The following is a 19,002-nucleotide window of genomic DNA, read 5'->3' as shown; positions in this document are numbered from 1 at the left end:
ATAACAATTACATTACAGTCCAAAATATTTTCAGTCAGTATCTATTCCAAGTCAAGATGCTATTAAAATGTCTCCCATCGAGAAAGCTCAGCCAATGATTGTCCATATCTACTGTACTGAAAATAAAGATGAAAGGCATTTTGGCTTGTAGATTCAAAAGCTACCTGCATAGACTGACTGCCAGATTTAAAAAAAAAAAATTCTCTTTCTATTTCATAACTATTTCAGAAGTTAAACAGAGGCCTTCAAATAAACCCAGTGTACATATCTTTTACCAAAGTCATCTAATCCAGTAACCATGGTAACTATTCACTATGCATGAAATCATCCAGGTAACATATGGTCCCCACGACTTATTTATCACACAGTCTGTCCAAAAAACATACAAGTAAGCTAATAACAGGCTTTTGTAGCAAAAACTACAGGGTGTCCGGTCACTTATTTCACGTGTGTGGTTGTCAATATCAGGTGTGAAGTCGTCATTATTATTCAGGACATTCAAACCATCAATGGTAAAATCAGTCTTGGTACTGGAAGAGTTAATTTCACCACGGGTATGTCTTAAGTCTTGGTGTTAATAGCGTGTTGATAGCAAGGCCTGATGTTTATTGCTCCTTGAAGAGTGGGAATAACATTTTATTATGGACCAGCTAGCCACGAGGAGTCTTATTTCAGTGTGTTGATTGCCCAGATGATGTGGTGGTTGTAGCAGACATGGGATCCGATGAGAACATTTCTCCTTACCTACTCTGGTCATCGGGGGCCACTCACAAATTTATTGGACAAAATCCCTGGTGTGACCCCTGCAATGGATTATCCAGAGCTTAGAGCATATCCCATTATCAGTGCTCCATCCGATCAGGAGATCGTGTTACTCGCAAGGATGTATAATTTCAAGATTAGGGATACTTCAAGATTAAGGGGTAAGAAACTTGAACCTTGTTAAAAAAACATAAACTATAACTCCCAAACGACCACAAAATAATGACTTTGCAGTGTTTGAAACTTAGCGTGAAAGTCAGAGGCTCTGTCACACCCCTGACATTGAATGTTAGACTGTGTGTCCCTAGATTCTAGGAGCTCAAGCACCACAGAATAAAAATTTCAAACACTGCCTTGATATTAAGGAAGTCCGTCCTTCTAAAGAATTTTCCCTTCAAAAGAGTTTCTTAATCATTATTTATGTCAGTAGACAGTTAACCCAGACTGTGCCTGAATCACTGATGTCATCAAGAGAATTTGCAGAATGACAAATATTTTTTCCCCAAATTCAGCAACAAAAGTCTAATCTACCTTATCAAATATTCATATATAGGTTCATGCGATCATGAAATTTTCAAATGAAAATCCAGCTTGGCCAATAATCAGGTTTAAGCTCTTATACAAATTCTACTTGAGCCAACACCTTCACAAACAAGTGTAGAAATCCAATTAGGGCTTCTAGTTGTAACCCACCCTGAAGCAAAAGCCGGGTGTTAACTCGGGTGGATTAAGACCCCTGACCAGGTCAGTTGGCAGAGAGGGTTTCATACAGCACACAGCACCCAGGGGCTCATCAGACGGTAACACATTCAATTCATTTTCCCAGTTACGGAGCTGAGTCTCATGCATGATCCTGAGAGTTGTAATTAACAGATTTGTGCCAGTGACAGTGTGTATTCGGTGGCCAGGTATTAAACTATTATACAGTAGTAGATTTCCTTCTGAAATGCTACCTGTCAAACGAAAATTACCAACCTAGATGCTTACATGAAAGCATGTCCCAAATATGTTAGATGATAGATTCAGCTGCTGACAGGTCGGGGTCAAAGGCAGGATTTAGAAACTTGGTCAATGGATTCATTGTTCTCAGCATGATCATTATAAAAATAGATTCCAGACAGTGATGTTGGATATGTATGATTCCATATTTTCAAACTTTTGTTTGAAGATGAATGTCCATATTTTCATAAAGATTTCATTCACAATGGACGGATAATCCATTTAATATGCTAACAAAGTGACTGCTTTGTTGAAAAAAATATTGCAAAATATGGACATTGGCAAACAAAAGTAAGTAACCTTTTCACACAGTTGTCTAGTATTCAGTGTGTGCACCTGTTCAATGAAACAGTACCCATACTATCGGTTCCATTTAAAGCTATATCAGTATATATCTTCAATTTAAACACTTAACCCATCTTGATAACTCAAGTACATTTTGCCTCAAAAGGCTCCTTGTATTTATTTAATTGCTTAGTAACAGTTTGCTCCTTGACAACACTCCTTCCTTGTCTAAAAGTCTGAACAACATTGCATTGGTTCTGTGGTCTTGGCGTCTCGAACCTGAAGCAAACCACCCAAGCGTAACTTCCTGTGTGTCACAGCGCTGACAATGTACCTGGTGGCTCTTACAGCCTTTCAGACCTTCTGAAATCTCACACCTTCCCGCTGAATGTATCCTCTTAAAGAAAACTCATTGTTACATAGTTATTTTACGAATTACCGCGGATGAAGAGACAGAGTTAGAGTGAGTCAGTCGTAAAGTCATAATTGTCAGTGTAAGGTGTTCTGGAGCAAGGCCTATAATCATATCCCTTGGGTGGCTGGGTGATAGGACCCTGGGTCAGGGAGCCCGCGTCTTGCATCTATCAAGTCTACAGTGATGATATAATATTCCTTCTTAATCACACCCCAGTTATGTCAAGTCGAAACCAGTGCAAACTTGTCCGGTGTCATTGTGCTGTGTTGGAGCATACTTCTGTCTTCCAGCCACATGATAGTTCAATGATTATATACCCTGCTGCATCCAATTGCACTGGGTTCGTATAACCATAGAATTAGCATTGTTTGGGCATTTTAAGATGTTAAGACATTGTCTGAGATTTCTGATCTTGTGCATACCTTTGTCATGTAGGTTGCGAAACAGTTTGTTCGAACCTCTGGATCTTGAGGGAGTCTGACGCAGCATGCCTTCCACATCTTGAGCTGCCAATTTGACACGGCCGATACGAGCTGAAATAGAGGATATATCAAATTATAATTCACACCAACAAACACCAGGAAATATTTCAATTATCTGACAAACCGAAAAAAATATAGGGGTATTTTGCAATTCTTTGACACACCCAAGTTGAATATCCTTATCCTTTAGTTTGTTCAAAATGTACATACTGAACAGAGATCGGAATTCAGGGAGGTCCGGGGGAACTGTGAGGTCTACTAACTGATTCCAGAGACCCCCTAAAGCCTTAACTCTTAATATAGTGGTTATGACAACGACCACTTGACTTTCATTCATACAGCGTTAAAATTGGCACTAATCCTAGTCCTTGCCAAACTGCCCAATAGTTAAAATATCATAAGGACTGTTAGACATTTGCCTTTTTTAAGGGTATAGCTATATGTTATCATTATAAAGACTAATGGACTAAAACTGTTGGTTTCTAACATTGTCATCATTTTTTAACACTGCTCTGGTATATGCCTTAGTACATATATCTTATTCATATCAAGATCTAAAGAATTCTTACGGTAATAAGTGGATCAAGACTTAATTTCTTCTAGTTTCCAAACCAATTCATTACAACAGAAACTATTCCATTTCAAATACTTGAAATAGTATGATGCCATTTTCTCCTCGTCTCTTCTGAGATGACCTGATGAATATTGTCGGCATACAATGTCATCATAATTTATGGCTTCAAATAATTTATCTTCAGAACTCTTTGATAATAAATTCTCAAGACCAAAAATTTGGACTAGTAAATATTGAGTAGCAATAGCCTCCATATTGACTATAAACAAGCGATGGGGGACAGAGCATGTTGTGCTGCTCCCAACATGAAAGACATACACTAATGTTATTCCTTAATATGATGAGACATGTCACACCTTATCTCATTTCTTAAATTTTTATCACTCTTCCTCATCAGATAGAGTTATCTCCCCCCATAAATCTCCCCACACTGGTCCTAGTTTGTGAAAGGCCCTGCGTGGAGTTTTAGAGTCTTGTTGAAAGGCGAGATGCTTTGTTTGGTTTGCCTCTTGGGTTTTTATATGTTTTCTTGTGATAAGAATGTCGTTTTTCCACACGTTCAGAAATAGACCTTTTGATAAATGTATGTTAATTCTGTGGCAAATCTGTTACATGTTTTAGGCTGGTAACTGGGGCAGGCATTTCATATTCAGCATCCAGCTATGTGCTGCAGTAGACTCTAACACATAAATCCAAACACTTGGAGACTGTTCTCATCTTTCCCTTTCAACGCTCTCACTTACAGAGACACTGTTTATGCTCACAGTGTAACTGATACACGGCTAGATGTGACACCTATCTGTTTCATTACTGGAAGCAACTGAAAAACCTTTCACGGTTCGCTAAAGCATTTAACATATTTACAAATAAATATGATGGTCTATCATGGCCTTCACAAATCCAGACTTGAAAATTAATAATTCAGACTTGATAGTTATGTCCCCAAAATTAAACAACTGCACTGAATTCTTGAGAGTTGATAGGTTTTTGTTTAAGACCTTACGTTTATGCTGACGGTGTTACAGATACACTGCTAGATGTGACACCTCTTTTTCATTACCTGAAGCAACTGCAAATCATTTCATTGTCGGGATATTAAAAAATAACAATAATTGTCTCTCTTGTCTTTCACAACTCCAGACTTGAAGATTAATAACTCAGACTTGGGAGTTAATGTCCTCAAAATGAATCAACTGCCCTGTTTTCTTTAGCGATTTAATAGGTTTCTGTCTAAGAACTTAACACCTTGTCCTTGAAATAGTATATCTGTGATAAATCCTTGAACGTATAGGTTTCCCTTCAGAGCAGTTTGATATCCTATTATAGAGTCAGTTCATTAAATTGGCAAATACTTTCTAAGTACTCACACAAAAGATAAAAAATAAAAAGTGCAATTAATCCATTAAAAAAATCTGGAGTGTACCCTAATTGAATCTTGGAAACTTTGAAAACGCTAGTAGGTGCTATATATTATGCCTAACTGTTATTTGTGCCATAATATCATCAAGTGGCAATTATATGCTTCATACATAATGGAGATTTTATTAACAAAACAAAAATATAATAGGTGTTCAATGAAAACACGACTAAATCACTGACACCTGTATATTGAAAATGGTGCATGGAAAGTTTTACAAATGTCTTGTTTGTAGCAATGAAACAGTAAGCGGCAATGCCATAAGTCACCTTATCACAATAGATCTGCAACCAGTCGTAAATACATATAGGTGTTAACTGTCATCAGTGTAATTGAGCATGCAACAACTCCTCAGCCAGGACTGGCCATCGATTGGTCAATTGGTCAGACTGAAACCAATCACCTGTGAGCTTGTGCTGTAGTTTACCATGGTTGACCACACAATTAATGTTCTACAAAGTAGACAGAGAGGGGCCCCATTAGCTGTGGCCATGTTTGGGAGGGATTACAAGATGGAGTTGAGGCTAGACATGTCTGATATGGTTCAGAGTGTGTACAGAGTGGAGTATCAACAAAAACACCTTTAGCAGCTGTACTGCTGGGCCAATGAAATAAGTTTTGAAGCCTCCTATAAGGAAAAGTTATCACAACATTACCACCAGCGCAATGAAATGTCTCCAAATTAAAAATGTATTGTTTATAAAGTTGGGGATTTCGGATCAGTCACACGTTATTAACTTATATCGTGCCAACATTCTGACGAAGAAAGGTGAGGCGAGGTGAAATGGGGTTTAACATTGCTATCAAGCTTATTGAACCTAAAACGATCATAATACTTATTTTCAATAATATAGCATAGGTCCAAACTGTGTTTCTCAGTGGAAAGATTTTATTGTTAAAGTCAGAAAGCAGCAAAATACATAAAAAACAACAGACATGTTGTTAGTTCTTCAAAAAGTTGAAAAAGTTACCCGAATATGTTGCCACGTAAGCACTATAAGATAGTCCCATTGTTTAACCATTGCTTAACTAATTGTAACCTATTACCTTGCAGTACAGCAAATCCCATGCAAAAACAAAACAAAAATACTGCTTTAGAATCTCTAAACCAATACATTTTTTCAAATGTCACTAACATGCAATTACTATGTCCGACCTGCTAATATTTGGATAAATAACAACTAAAACATCATTAAAATTTGAAATATACCTTCAGAAGAGATCAAAGAAAGAATCAATCCTAATCCTAATTCAACCCAAAATCAATATTAATGGATTACAGATCCTAATGAGATTACCCTAATAATGGCTTAGAAAAGATCAGAAACCAGTCTGTCAAGCATTACTGGGCCCAGTCCACAAAGTTATGCAAGTAAAAAACAAAACAAATGTCTTAAGTTTTTGCTCACTATACCTGTCCCATCAATCGTGGTGCTTAAGTCAGTGTTAAGTAAAATGACTATGACAATATGTCTATGTTACCTGTACCAGTTTCGACAGTCGTAATGCTCTTACCATCATAGCTCTAGGGTCACTGTACGACGAAGGATAAATAAAGTGTTTGAGAATTGTCAGTCAATTATAAACTGTATGAGCAATGACAATTTTCGACAATCGTAGCGATACTTTGTGAAACCGAGCCCTGTTTTTCACAACAAAGCTAAATTCACAAGTCTTATTCAGTCGGTCCATTTGTTTGTCATCTCTCGATGGGTTTGAGACAACCTTGCAAAGCAATTACTTTTTTTGTGGCTAATCTCAATTCGAAGGTCAGTTAAAGGCCCTGATAGTTGCATGAGAAGGCAGTTGTACAAACGCCTATGTAAACAGTTCAGTCAGCACAGCAAGATCTGCCCGCCTGAGTGGTCCTCAAGGTTACACATGCCACCAAACGTCATACAGCAGTACTGGTCCATAAAGCATGTCATCAGTCAAGCAGCAATATTCCAGCTTTATGACGGTGGACTGTAAAAAATTGAGCCTGGAACAGACAATCCAGTGATTTACATCAGGAGCATTGATTTTCACAATTGGTATATGATGACATGCATCAGCTAAGTCAGCAAGCCTGACCACCGGATCCCGTTGGTTGCCTCTTATGACAAACTGGCTCCTTCTACAGATGGTCCAAACATGGCGCCCTTCAATAGTTGACCCAAACATGGCCACTTCAATAGATGACCCCAAAATGGCTCCTTCAACAGATGACCTAAACATGGCCACTTCAATAGATGACCCAAACTTGGCTCCTTCTACAGATGGTCCAAACATGGCCCCTTCAATAGTTGACCCAAACATGGCCACTTCAACAGATGGCCCAAATATGGCCACTTCAACAGATGGCCCAAACATGGCCCCTTCAACAGTTGACCCAAAAATGGCCCCTTCAACAGATGACCCAAACATGGCCCCCTTCAATAGTTGACCCAAACATGGCCCCTTCAACAGATGACCCAAACATGGCCCCTTCAACAGATGACCCAAACATGGCCCCTTCAACAGATGACCCAAACATGGCTCCTTCAACAGTTGACCCAAATATGGCTCCTTCAACACATGGTCCAAACATGGCCACTTCAATAGATGACCCAAACTTGGCTCCTTCAACAGATGACCCAAACATAGTCCCTTCAACAGATGGCCCAAATATAGCTCCTTCAACAGATGACCCAAACATGGCCCCTTCAACAGATGACCCAAACATGGCCACTTCAACAGAGGGCACACACATATGATATCATCTTGTGTTCTGTATTTTTTCATGCTTGCCGTTAAAGGTGACTATGCTTGTCGCAAGACATGACTAACAGGATCAGGGGGTCAGGCTCGCTGACTTGGTTGATGCATGTGATTGATCCCAATTGTGTGGATCGATGCTCATGATGTCAATCACTGGATTGTCTGATCGAGACTCGATTATTTACAGACCGCTGTCATATAGCTGGAATATTGCTGAGTGCGGCGTTACACAACAAACCAACCAACCATATTTTCTCAAATAACCCCCTGTTGGCTGAATGCATGCATGATGATTTATACCAATCTACTTCATGGCTAAGCTGCTTTTATCACAGGCAGGCCTGTGTGCCCCTTCAGTATTTCCTGGTTACCCAGTGACGCCACCATCAATTGACTCCTGGGACTAGAATTCCCTGATGGAGAAATATTTAGACTTACAGTCATCTGTCTAACAGATTTAATGTACCTGGTGAAAAGTAATTAATGTTCTCTCTGAAGAACAGCAAATGAGGTTTCTATTTTGGATTCTCTACTAGAAACACAATGTAAATCATTGTGTGGTACCTCGCTCATGTGAAAATACCCAGGAATTGAAGTTTGAAAACAGTCATCCAATGACAGTAGACAAACAAGCTGGATGCAGGGGGTATTTACTGTCTACTGATACACACAGCCTCCCTCCCACTCACTGTACCTGACACTAATCTAAGGTAACAGAGTAATGATTCCAGGCAGGGCAGCAATGGGATAACTCTATAACCCATCCCCCTTAGGGAACTGCAGGCTCTGTATATAACCAATCTCTCCTACACTTGGAAAACAGTTTTCATATGATAATCACTACTGACATGACACACAACAATGACAAATAATTCCCAGTACCACTAATGATGGACATTAAGAGTGCATACTTCACAGATATCTGATTCATATCTGTATGAACAAGACATAGAATCAGTGATTTCATACATTAAATGAGTGAGATCGAGTGTAGTTGAACTTTAGTAATATTCCAGTCAAATATATGTATAGTTTACAATCACTAAAAGGTATTCCAGTCAAATATATGGATAGTTCACAATCACTAAAAGGTATTCCAGTCAAATATATGTATAGTTTACAATCACTTAAAGGTATTCCAGTCAAATAACGGAGTATAGTTCGACACTACTTTGCCTTATTAATTTTCTGATTTCTTCATGAATTCATGTACATGACAAATAATAATGGGTAAACATGAGGCAGGTTCCCGCAATCTCGTATTTTAATAAGTTGTATCTGGCTGCTCATATCACACTCCGAAATGTGTTCCAAGTTAGGGTCAGGTTAGCCATGGTTTAAACCAACACTGCAGTCGGGGTAAAGAAAGAAGGGTAAGTTTGGAAGAGGGAATGTGTTACTTGGTTCCTTGGCCTAATTAATGACATTTTCTAGAATTGAATTTCTTCAGGTGTGCACTTCATCATATAGATAATAGACGACACGATCTTAAAGAAATCTCTGACACATTTCCCAGCACAGTGTGACTTCGTGGACTGTTTAATGTGAGTGGGCTATGGAATGGAGAGGTGGGAGGGAGTTTCCAGAATGAGTCAGTTTCCACCTTTTTCACCACCGACACTTCACTACTACTAACTGATTGACCAAAACAACAACAACAACAAATACCATGTTTAATTTTCTGCCTGTGTACACTTTGAGTTTGTGGGTGGAGCTCATTGATAAAGGTATCTCGTGAACAAGTCCAGGCCTGTCGACCAACAAAGATATTTGCTCACTGTCCGGAATCTCCTTCGCCATTTGAATAGTAGGCCCGTGTCCCGACGCAAGTTAAGCAGTATGTAGGTCTGGGTTCCACTCAGCCCCCTCTTATTGTGTAGTGTACAGGGATATACCTACTGGGGTGACACCTATCTGGAGAGGTACGACCGTATCAATCACACAACACGTAAGTAGTTCAATCTGCATAAGGGCTATTTATAGCCAACGTCTTTCCGGGACAAAACTTAAGTGAATTTCTCAACCTTCTATGAACAAATAGCTCCAGTTTCTCAAGTTCGGTAAGTGTTCAACTTCAGTTCTCAGGCTCAAAATTGCTCATGAGATCATAATATCCCATGGCTTGTTTGATAATCAGAATATTACCTTGTCTGTCACAGCTGAGTAAGTCCCACTATCTCAAGCCTGTCTCAACCCTGTATGTACAGTAGGATTGACACACATGTCTCCTGGCCAACGGCCAACACCAAATCTAATATTCCCCTGATGTTTCTCATGGGTGTGGGCCTTAATATCTGGTCAATTAATAAACTTATTTTCATAAGTTACCACTGCTTCTGCATAAGATCGAGATGACCCTGGCACATGCTTGTTTTGGCGTTCTCGTGAGGGTTCTTGGTGACCCCAAAGATGTCCAAGGCTAGACCCCCGACACATAGATCTCCTATTTCAAACACTGAATACCTTGTCCACCCATGCCTCCATGCCTTCATGCCCTTGTAAATTGTCTCTAATAGCCAAGTCAACAATTGAAAGAAAACACTTGTATCATGTCTAAGAAATGGACAAAGGCGTTAACAAGTGGCAATCTGCTAACCATCAATGCACTATTTACTTCAGAATGAGTCCGATATCATCCTAAATGGAAAAATAATGCAACATGAAAATTCTGAATTTCCCATTAGCTTAGACCTGCACAGCTTGAGGCCTGTCCAGTAAACAAAGTGATGACTGGATAAATCCCATCAGACTCTCTTCTTGTGATAAAAAAAACACAGGACTTAGGGGAATAATGCATAAATTTGTATAGAGAGTGCCAAAGCCAATTTTACTCTTTATCACTTGATATTATTGCTGTTTTGTTAAATTATGAGATGAGCACAGAATAACAGGGGCTTAAACATACATGAACATGATCACAGAGCACATTCATTCCCCCAGTTCATGGGGCGGCTGACTTTTTATTCAACTAGAAACGTGAGATCCTGTGTAGGGGTATCCGTTCAGCCCGTGCTTGAGTGAGTGAGTACAGTTTTACTCCACTCTTACAATTTTCCAGTAATATCACTGCAGGGGACATCAGAAGTGGGCTCCACATAATGTTCACACGTAAGGGAGGAAAACAGAATTTCTTTACTGACAACTGAATACTTTTTCAACTGGGGTACCCCCACTAACAATGCAGGGACCATGTCCAGAGAGTTAATCTTAAAGAAGAACCATTTCAAGTCTAGGTCTAGGTGTGTCACCTAATGTCTGAATTGTGTGAAAGTTAGACATTGTGTAATTAGGGCAATCATTGATTGATAGAAATTTGAGTTTTCTGAGAAACAAAGCATGTTTTTAAAGACTTGAAACAAACTTTCTTGGGGTGTCATTGGAATGGAGCCCATCCCCTTTCAAGACTATGCTCAAGTATAGGGCTACTATATTCCAAGTCTGAGATCACTTTGAGGAACGGGGCACTGGAATACAAAGCAGGTGAAATTCATGTGTGTCTTATAAAACACTGGTTACAGTCAGCCTCCAGCAATCCCAATTTTGCTGTGGATTCAGATGTCTAGATGTTTGAACACACGCTAGGTGGATCTCTGCAGGACCTTAGAAATAAGCTGGAACCGCTCTCTAAGCTGCATTATCTGTTGCGATACAAATGCATGGCATTTACATAGCAACATGACAATATTCCAAAGTGTCTGCCCTGTGGCTTCCTATGGGGCCCTAAGCTCCAGGGTGCTACAAAGTCATTTGTTTGCAAGCATTTTATCACCAATGTAAACAATAGCACAGGAGGGCTGTCTTCATTAGAATGTATGTCTCTGGCTGATTAGTCTGAGAAGCATATGGTTGAGGGTAGGTATTTGGCCGAGTCTCCTCTCATGCCACGCTTAGTCTACACCCAAGACATCAGTAGGCCAATTTGACAGCAGGACCCCATGTACAGGAAATGGACTACAAATGTTGCTCCAACTTTGTTAGCATTGCCTGCAATAACACTGAAACGATTTCATGGTAATAGGCATCTTCAAACCTCTATTTTCATGACACGGCTAAACCTTCTATTACAAACCTATTAACGGCACGTTTGCATAAACCATCCTCAGCTATATTTCATGGCTATGTGTGAAATATGGGTGTTTCATATTGCACAACAATAACTTTGTACAAGTGGGTATTGATCCTGGTTTCAAGAAACTACCAAAGTACTTGTACTTGTATCCCAATTACGTGGATCAATGCTCAGGGTTTCAATCACTGGATTGTCTGGTCCAGACTCGATTATTTAGAGACTGTCGTCATATAGCTGGAATATTGCTAAGTGCAGCGTTAAACAAACAACAACAACAACCAAAGTACTATAACTTTTGTTCTTCCATACCGCGCTCATCAGCACAAACTTCTGAGTCTTAGCACTAACATAGGTTTCAGTAATGAGGCGACCTGTGAAGATATCGGGTAGAATAGGTCTTCAGAAACCCATGCTTGTTGTAAAAGGCGACTATGCTTGTCGTAGGAGGCAACTAACGGGATCGGTTGGTCAGACTCGCTGACTTGGTTGATGCATGTCATCGATCCCAATTGCGTGGATCGATGCTCATGGTATCAATCACTGGATTGTCTGGTCCAGACTCGATTATTTACAGACCACCTTCATATAGCTGGAATATTGCTGAATGCAGCGTTAAAACAACAAACCAACCAACTGTAATGAGGTCAAGGTAACGCGAAGTATAAGATATGGCTCCTCTGTATGGATTTCCACTGACCACTGATACCACTGATACCTCTCAGACACAGAGAAAGTTCATGATTGTGGAACCTTGAAACCTTCTTAATCTGGAGACACCCTTCTTTGACGAACTTGTTAGGGATGTCTGTACAGCCTTGGAAATTTATGTTAGTCCTCTAGCCTGAGACAACAAAATTGTGCTGAAGACAAGTAAAAATCCAATGATGGTAGTCCTCATCGACTAGTAGCATTTGAGGGCTATAATTCTCAAGCAGTTCTCAATGCTTCCATTTTGCTACAAATTCGAACTGAAAAAAACAGTTCCAGTAATCCAGGCATGTCCACTGAGAGGGTACTGTCCAGATTAACAAGGGTTTGCTTTATATATGCTACTCAAAAGAAGCTAAAGAACAACCAACTGATGTGGCTAGAATAGCATTGGGGCCCTACACAAGGTTGTTGTGGCTAGAAGATCACTGTGGCCCTACACAGGTTGTTGTGGCTAGATCACTGCAGCCCTACACAGGTTGTTGTGGCTAGATCACTGCAGCCCTACACAGGTTGTTGTGGCTAGAAGATCACTGGGGCCCTATACAGCTTGTTGTGGCTAGAAGATCACTGGGGCCCTATACAGGTTGTTGTGGCTAGAATATCACTGCAGCCCTACACAGGTTGTTGTGGCTAGAAGATCACTGGGTCCCTATACAGCTTGTTGTGGCTAGATCACTGCAGCCCTACACAGGTTGTTGTGGCTAGAAGATCACTGCAGCCCTGCACAGGTTGTTGTTGCTAGAAGATTACTGCAGCCCTACACAGGTTGTTGTGGCAAGAAGATCACTGGGGAACCACAGGTCGTTGTGGCAAGAAGATCACTGCAGCCCTACACAGGTTGTTGTGGCTAGAAGATCACTGCAGCCCTATACAGGTTGTTGTGGCTAGAAGATCACTGCAGCCCTACACAGGTTGTTGTGGCTAGAAGATTACTGCAGCCCTACACAGGTTGTTGTGGCTAGAAGATCACTGTGGCCCTACACAGGTTGTTGTGGCTAGAAGATCACTGCAGCCCTACACAGGTTGTTGTGGCTAGAAGATCACTGTGGCCCTACACAAGGTTGTTGTGGCTAGAAGATCACTGAAGCCCTACACAGGTTGTTGTGGCTAGAAGATCACTGGGGCCCTACACAGGTTGTTGTGGCTAGAAGATCACTGTGGCCCTACACAGGTTATTGTGGCTAGAAGATCACTGTGGCCCTACACAAGGTTGTTGTGGCTAGAAGATCACTGCAGCCCTACACAGGTTGTTGTGGCTAGAAGATCACTGGGGCCCTACACAGGTTGTTGTGGCTAGAGGATCACTGGGGCCCTACACAGGTTGTTGTGGCAAGAAGATCACTGGGGCCCTACACAGGTTGTTGTGGCAAGAAGATCACTGGGGCCCTATACAGCTTGTTGTGGCTAGAAGATCACTGGGGCCCTATACAGGTTGTTGTGGCTAGAAGATCACTGCAGCCCTACACAGGTTGTTGTGGCTGGAAGATCACTGGGCACCACAGGTCGTTGTGGCAAGAAGATCACTGGGGCCCTACACAGGTTGTTGTGGCTAGAAGATCACTGGGGCCCTATACAGGTTGTTGTGGCTAGAAGATCCCTGGGGCCCTACACAGGTTGTGTGGCTAGAAGATCACTGCAGCCCGACACAGGTTGTTTGGCTAGAAGATCACTGGGGCCCTACACAGACTTTTTTGCAAGAAGATCACTGCAGCCCTACACAGGTTGTGTGGCTAGAAGATCACTGGGTCCTCACACAGGTTGTGTGGCAAGAAGATCACTGGGGCCCTACACAGGTTGTTGTGGCTATAAGATCACTGGGGCCTCACACAGGTTGTGTGGCTATAAGATCACTGGGGCACCACAGGTGATGAATGGGATGAGATTATGAGTTAAGTCACAGTGACAGCACATAAATCAATAGCCTCTATTAACACCTTGATCTGACATAATGATGGTATCACCAATTGAGGCCACCCTGTTTGCGGGGCCTGGAGAGTGACACATATACATTATATACACAGTCTTGTTACTCAACCATCTGTATCTGAGATGAAGATGGTTTCAATCCTGAAAACTTGATAGGTTTCTTGCTTAGAATCTAAATAGATCCCCTCAATCATTAAAAGGAACAAAATGTTAAAATCTCATGCCATTTTACTTTAATGTCAATCAAAACAGATAGTTGTGTTACCACAGAAGTAAGTTATTCCTGAAAATAACGGTAATCAACATTTATGATTAAACCATGAATATCAGTGTTCAAAATTCCTTGTTTTGATTAAGTTTTCAATTTTCATTTCAATCCAAGATCGCAAACATATTCTCTTTTTCTATTTTAATTGGGTTATTACATTTTTCATTGGGTAACCAATATTCTTTCACTCATCTATTCATCACTCTATTGGGTTTTTCCCAAAATTAGTGAACATTTTAGGATTTAAAAAAAATGAAATAATGTTTTAGATGTATATAACTGTTCTAAATATATAGGCTTGACTCGGAAAGAAAAGGAACGGGTGGAAACTGGACTTTTATAGTCAGTTGACTCTCTAGCCTCGGGAAGATGCTTTAATGAGCCCTGCATCTGATTGAAACAAAATCCAAAATGATTTTATTCCAGACACTTGTCTTCTAATGTTTGGGATCGTAGGGCACCCAAATGGCACCATAGGTTCCAATCCTAGCATGGGAACAATGAGTGAAGCCAAGGGTTAGAGTCTCCTGTCATGATATTGCTAAACACCTTTACTTATTTTTCTTCCATTTTAACCCTTCACACTTTTTTTCTCTAATTGGCAGAGTTATGACATATATCATGTTTACTGTCTGGTTCAATTTCACCTTCCTTGTAAAGGTTCCCTGATGACACAAATAAGGTATTGTCTTCATTAATTACATACATTTTACCAAAAGTCTACAACAGGCAACCATAGTTCCCATGGTTAAAAAGCCAGTGTTCTCAGTTGCAAACTGCCTCAAGGTTTCTGCGGTCATTACAGCATGTTCATTGAGAAAAGTCGGTCCCAATGTTCAAAGGTATTAGAAGTTTATTCTCACACGTGTGTGATGGGCTGACACTAAAACAAGCATGCAGCAGTACAGTCGACTGTGATCAGCCCAAATACTGGAACCTGCTTAACAAACCCTTCTCAGGCCGGGGAGAAAGCCTTGGACAATATTGACACAGCTTATTTCTCAGGGTCTAATCACTGCACAATGATGGGGCGTTTAGCTCACAGATTAGTAGTAATGATGTGCCTACGACCAACTTTCACAGGTAGCAGAAGGGTTATGAGGCCTGCTTATATTATTAGATGCCATAAACATATATGATTATTTCCTATCACTGACAGTTCTCATTGCAAGAAATCATCACCTGTTTTCTGGTCTGCCATTTGTTTTGTACCATACGGTTAACAGGGCAAGGTTTAGTCCACACCTTTTATACATGTAGTAGAGCTAGCCTCTTCAAGGGAAGGCAGGCACTGAATGTTTAACAGTGTCAGGTTTAGTCGGGGGCACGGGTGGCCCAGTCGTCTAAGGCCCCATGATTCGCTGTGCAAAGTTGTGTCCCTTGGGCACGCCAGAAACCTATGATTGTGGGTTCGAATCTCGGTTCGCCCCGATTATGTTTCTAGGTTTGTCAGCACCATGCCTGTGCTCGTAGGTTTCACCGAAGTGGTAAACGTCTTAGACCTGCATCACTTCGGGCTTTCCTCTCACATTAAGCTGACACGCTGTGATATAACAGGAATAATGTTAAAAGCGGCGTTAAACCCAACTCACTCACTCAGGTTTAGTCCACACATTTTATAGTAGGGCTAGCCTCTTCAAGGGAAGCTGAGTACCCAATACTTGGTGTTTGTACATTAGGAGAAAGACCTGAGTTTGATTCAAAGACATACAATTTCTGAACAACTCTTGAGGTTTTGACCTCAAATGGCTTCAACTAAAAATGTCACTAAAGTCTACTCCCTCTTAAACAATAGTTCCTGAAGTTAGTGCAGGACATGCCTTTAACATGTGCCAATGATAGAATCACATGAAACTCAGGGGGTGTTTGTCATAACCCAAATATTGAATGTTAGAGATTAAGGGAGTCTTTCCAGATTCAAATACCCCAGCATCCCCCTTGATTTGGAACACTGCATTGACTTGCATCTCTGTAGTCTTGTTGTCACGTCATACGTCTATATCAGCTTCCTAATCTTGTAGGTCATTTCAACCACAGATCAAAGGTGAGGCTGGGTGAGGTGAAATGAGGCTTAACGTCACATTCAAGATCATTGCCCTTACACAGCGACATGCATGCACGCATGCACGCATGCACGCGCATGTGTGTGTGCTTGTTCTAGTTCGGAACTAGTCCAGAACAATGCCGAATCACAGTGCCAGCCTACTGAGATACCATGCCACAGTTTCACATGGATACCCCATTCAAACACAGTTTTCTGACGCCAAGCCGATTAGTTCTTGTCTTATTTTCCTAATTCAAAACACAAGGCAGGGTAACAACAAGTAGCATCCTTTAACGCCTTTCGGTGTGCCTAAACTGGGATTTATCCCGACCTTCCCCTCTCTGGGCAGATGCTCTTTCCACTAGACCACGGTCTTGGTCCACAGATCAAAGAGCTTGTTATGTGTGTCACTGTTGAAACATACTGGAAGGCTCAGCGAGCAGGACAATCCACCTGCAAGGCATTTGCTTAATCTAGTGTCATAATCCACTTACTGATCAAGCTATTGGATCATACTGTTCAAACTGTACAAACAAGATTACTGAGATTATGAAATTAACTTGCATTCCTGACTTAGTTGAGCCACAATATTTACATAAACATTCACGTATCATTTTCAAGCATACCAACACAAGAGTTCAAACTGTTTAGAAAACACTCACTGAGACTCGAGTTTGGATAGCTCATAAGGTCATTCATGCTGTGACCACCTTGGTAATGTCAACGATTTGTCAAGACCCTGGTATGTAAAAATACAAACAGTCTCAAGTTAACACAATATGGGCTTCCACAATGGCATAAGGGAGTAACATAAAATTCAGCTGCAGAATTCAAAGTGGCTTCTTTGAAGACTATTGGTTTCTCCTTGCTAAGAACTGTTTGGTCTCTGCCACACGTGTACGTAAGTTCTGCTGGCGGTGCAGAAAGCAAGCACCTGGCACCTGCGTCGTCAATCGCCAGCTGTCGGTTGATGAACAGTAACCATTACGCAAGTTGACCTTGGGTTGGAGGTGCTGGAAAGGCCAGACAAAGAAAACAAGCATCCATAGCTTGGCCTCACCTTGCTGCCAAGTGCACACTCAACCCACTACCAAACCGCTACAGTGTACGCAGCGACACCATTTGCTTGCTACCTTTATGATAGCACACCAAATCTACATCCATGGTGGCTGGCAAGCGAGAAAGAGGCAAATGGGTTCCTGCTGTGGCTGTGACCTTTGGTGGGATTCAGACAAGCGACCTCCATGATAGAAGACCATCACTGTAGCTAGACCAACCCAGGGTAAGACCTCCTCTGTCTTGGTAGAGCTCATCATGATGTCAGGACGCATCATCATCCTCCCAGTGTGGCCTGACATTCAGTCAAACCTCACATTTTCTCACCCATCTGGAAAAATGTCAAGCTTCTTTTAAAGTCCAAAAGTGTTATCATCACAGACACTGCTGGACATGTTCATGGGCAGTTGTCAACAATTCCATCTTTTCCTAAGCTTTTAAGTCTTGATAGTATCTGCTGAAAAAATACTCTGCACCCACAAATATCAATTGTAACCCCTCCTTCTTGGATGTGAGGTTAAACAAGCCTTGAACCACTTAATCCAGAATGATGCATCAAAGTTATCAAATGTTGGTACCAAAATAGACAGATATCAGTTAAAATCAAAAGATCTTAACATCATTTACATTTGTGTCACCATCCCAAAATAACTAATCTTCGTATGTGATCATGCAAGCATTAATTATCCTGCATCTAAGGCTGCTATTTTTACTGCTGTTCCACTTTTCCAGACATCTCAGTCCTCTGATCCTTACCCTGCTCTGGCAGCAAACAAGCCTCAATCCTCCAGTCTCTAGCTTTACCACTTTGAAATTCAGAGCTTGTCTAAGGCCTTATTGGAACAGTGCCCAAATGCCCTTGTCCTTTAGAAATCTTCAAGTTCAGTCTGAACACAACCATGAAATCTGCACTTGAATGTCTAACCAAGCCTGGGGAATGAGGCTGACTCCATCAATCGGACCATTACAAAGAAAGCTGAAACATGGATTGTCGTCCTAGCAGCTAATGAATGTGTTTGTTTTCTAAACCAAAGTGAATTTTGTTGTGAGTATTTTTTGCAAACATCTGTTGATTTAAAATTAGACCATGATCTTTTCCTGTGTAGTAGAGAAGGTATGAAAAATGAGTTTTATCTGAAAGCTGATAACGAGGTTATGAAGTGCCGTATTTCCTCAATCAGCTTAAACTGGTAAAGATAAGAAAATTAAATACAAGTCAATCTATTTCACTATCAGGACATTGAACTAAGCAAGA

General features: G+C 40.9%; 2 protein-coding genes across 9 annotated transcripts in view; one reads left to right on the top strand and one right to left on the bottom strand.

Annotated features, from left to right (window-relative positions):
* The window catches only part of LOC139450384 (fibroblast growth factor 10-like), a 92,687-nt gene that overhangs the window by 55,145 nt on the left and 18,540 nt on the right, over positions 1–19,002 (top strand). The window contains exon 1 of one of the 2 annotated variants that reach the window (XM_071232074.1): positions 9,499–9,621. The exons of the other annotated variant lie outside the window; for it this stretch is intronic. The gene's annotated coding sequence lies outside the window, so the exon portion shown is untranslated. Of the gene's footprint in view, positions 1–9,498; positions 9,622–19,002 lie in introns of those variants that run through there. 2 annotated transcript variants of the gene reach the window in all.
* Positions 1–19,002, bottom strand: part of LOC139450383 (calcium uptake protein 3, mitochondrial-like) — a 110,027-nt gene that overhangs the window by 84,710 nt on the left and 6,315 nt on the right. For all 7 annotated transcript variants that reach the window (XM_071232065.1, XM_071232066.1, XM_071232071.1 and 4 more), the window contains exon 3: positions 2,884–2,994. In XM_071232065.1, the coding sequence (XP_071088166.1) occupies positions 2,884–2,994 (111 nt within the window). The remainder of the gene's footprint in view (positions 1–2,883; positions 2,995–19,002) is intronic.

This window comes from Haliotis cracherodii, unplaced genomic scaffold, assembly GCF_022045235.1.
Source record: "Haliotis cracherodii isolate W230 unplaced genomic scaffold, xgHalCrac1.p SCAF_8, whole genome shotgun sequence".
NCBI classification, from domain to species: Eukaryota; Metazoa; Mollusca; class Gastropoda; order Lepetellida; family Haliotidae; genus Haliotis; species Haliotis cracherodii.
Note: the sequence above shows the minus strand (reverse complement) of the source record. Positions and strands in the feature narration are given on the sequence as shown.